The sequence below is a fragment of the Antrostomus carolinensis genome, unplaced genomic scaffold (genome assembly GCF_000700745.2).
Source record: "Antrostomus carolinensis isolate BGI_N321 unplaced genomic scaffold, ASM70074v2 scaffold28147, whole genome shotgun sequence".
Classification (NCBI taxonomy): Eukaryota; Metazoa; Chordata; class Aves; order Caprimulgiformes; family Caprimulgidae; genus Antrostomus; species Antrostomus carolinensis.
Genome location: NW_010330033.1, coordinates 1 through 1,336, shown reverse-complemented (window position 1 = coordinate 1,336; position 1,336 = coordinate 1). Strand labels below are relative to the sequence as shown.

Sequence of the window (1,336 nt, the reverse complement as noted above, 5' to 3'; positions counted from 1 at the left end):
CAGCCACAGCTTCCTTGGGCAACCTGTGCCCCTTTCCAGCTTGAGGTTCCATCCTTGGATTAAATCATCCAAGTCCTGAGCCCCTATGTCACAGCAGACAGCGTGACAGTGCCAGGGCAGCACAGGCAGCAGGAGTGTTGTCACAAGCTGGGAGGATTCAAATGCTGGACTCGGCACAGCAAATTTCCAGGGTTTATTTTACAACTCCCCTTGCTGCAAACACAGCAGCCTCTCCTGCTGCCAGCCCAGACCTCGCCTTGTCCCTCGGAAGCTGCTCTGTCTCCCAGTCACAAGTGCCACTGATGGACATAACGTCCCCTACGGCCTCAGTCCCCATCCAGCCCATGCTGAGGTCCCTCAGCTGCTGGAACGGCGCTGCTCACATCCCACTGCCAGAGCTGTCTTCTCCTCCCACCACATCCAGCCACAGCTGGCTTCCCTCTGGGAAGCCACAGTGAGCCAAACCTATTCCTGGCAGCCACGGCCACCAACCAGCCCTTGGATTTGTGCCTGGTTACACCCTGCAACGGGACACGAGCACTGGGAGTTGGGAGTCTGGAAACTCGGGCTGCGACCGCCAGGCTCTCACACCAAAACCCATCATTTTCCCAGCTCAGTGAGGATATTTAAACTTCCAGAGCAGGAACTCTCTTGGCCTGTCCCCACCATCTCTCCCTGTAGATTTGGCCAAGTCGTTTCACACTCACAGGCTTTTGGAATCTATTTTGCTGACTCTTTTATTTTTTTTTTCCATTTTCTTCTCCCCCTTTTCATTTTGTGTCATCTGCCACTCGCCTTTCGCAAGGAGGTAACTAATCTTTCCGTCTCCACTTTATTTTCCTTCCTTTTTTTTTCCCTTGACAATGCAAAATATTGTCTTTAAAAGGCCAATGTCACCCAGCTCCTCTGGTCACCAGTGATCTGTCCTGTGTGGTGGGGTTAGGCAGTGGCTCGCAGTGACCCTGCTGTGTTTGGGGTGACAGAGCCCCACGCTGTCCCCGAGTTGGAGCAGGATTTGGGTGTCAGCAGGGATTTTACCCTCTTTGCTGTGGTGTATCCCAGGCAGATGGACTGTGGGATCCCCATAGCCACCTTCCCCGCTCTCACCACTCTCTGCTCTCCCTTCCAGCGAGGAGGACATCGTCATCGAGGAATTCGCTCGCCAGAAACTCAAGGGAGAGAAAGATGATGAAGAGGAGAAGGAGGAGGCTGACAAAGAGGAGAGTTAACCTGCTCCCAGGGCCGCTCCCCGCCTCGGCACCCAGACGCCCGTAGCGCGTTCCCCGCGGTGCCACACGCGGTGCGGACGCCTCAGCCCTCCGCTGCCGGGCGATGT

At 55.5% G+C, this 1,336-nt stretch overlaps 1 protein-coding gene across 1 annotated transcript in view; it reads left to right on the top strand.

Moving 5' to 3' along the window:
• The window catches only part of LOC104528720 (arrestin-C-like), a 6,989-nt gene extending 5,760 nt beyond the window's left edge, over nucleotides 1-1,229 (top strand). Inside the window, exons 16-17 of the mRNA XM_010172809.1 lie at nucleotides 806-808; nucleotides 1,130-1,229. Coding sequence (XP_010171111.1) covers nucleotides 806-808; nucleotides 1,130-1,229 — 103 coding nt within the window. The remainder of the gene's footprint in view (nucleotides 1-805; nucleotides 809-1,129) is intronic.
• Nucleotides 1,230-1,336: the final 107 nt, after the last annotated feature.